Genomic DNA, 681 nt, shown 5'->3' on the forward strand with positions numbered 1-681 from the left:
CGGGGAACAAACGGCAGTAGGATTCACCTGAAACACTGTTAGGAGAGCGATGGCGAAAGTGTTGAAGTTAGCGAGCGGAGTTCCTTCAGGAAAGTTGAAGGAGCCTCCGAAGAGCTGCATACCAAGGAGGGCGAAGATGAGGATGAACAAGAAGAGCAGGAACAACAGAGAGATGATAGACCTCATCGAACTCAGCAGCGAGATCACCAGGTTACGGAGGGAGGCCCAGTACCTGAGGGAGGAAGCGGGGTCAGCTGTGCACAAGCGAAAATGACGGGGTAATCAAAGACACTGATGATATATATTTTTCTAATTCATGGAAACAATAATTGAGGTAAATCTGGGAGACATGATATATATTTTTTCTCTGATTCATGGAAAAATAATAGAGATAAATCAGAAACTGATGATATATATTTTTCTTTAATCCATGCAAGAAATAATGGAGATAAATCAGACTGTGATGATTTATATTTTCCTCTAATCCATGGAAAAATAACTGAAGTAAATAAGAGACACTTATATATTTTTTTTTCTCTAATAAACGGAAGAAATAATTGAGAGAAATCAAAGACACTTATGATATTTTTTTTTCTCTGATTCATGGAAAAATATCTGAGATGATATCAACAAGAGAAATGAGATAAATAACCATATTACATTAATCTGTGAATCCGTTGC

The 681-nt window shown here is 37.3% G+C and overlaps 1 protein-coding gene across 1 annotated transcript in view; it reads right to left on the reverse strand.

Moving 5' to 3' along the window:
• LOC119592994 (voltage-dependent calcium channel type A subunit alpha-1-like) overlaps positions 1–681 on the reverse strand; it is a gene marked incomplete in the record, with an annotated part of 154,497 nt that overhangs the window by 70,429 nt on the left and 83,387 nt on the right. The window contains 1 exon segment of the mRNA XM_037941881.1: positions 28–232. Coding sequence (XP_037797809.1) covers positions 28–232 — 205 coding nt within the window.

This window comes from Penaeus monodon, chromosome 31, assembly GCF_015228065.2.
Source record: "Penaeus monodon isolate SGIC_2016 chromosome 31, NSTDA_Pmon_1, whole genome shotgun sequence".
Taxonomy (NCBI): domain Eukaryota; kingdom Metazoa; phylum Arthropoda; class Malacostraca; order Decapoda; family Penaeidae; genus Penaeus; species Penaeus monodon.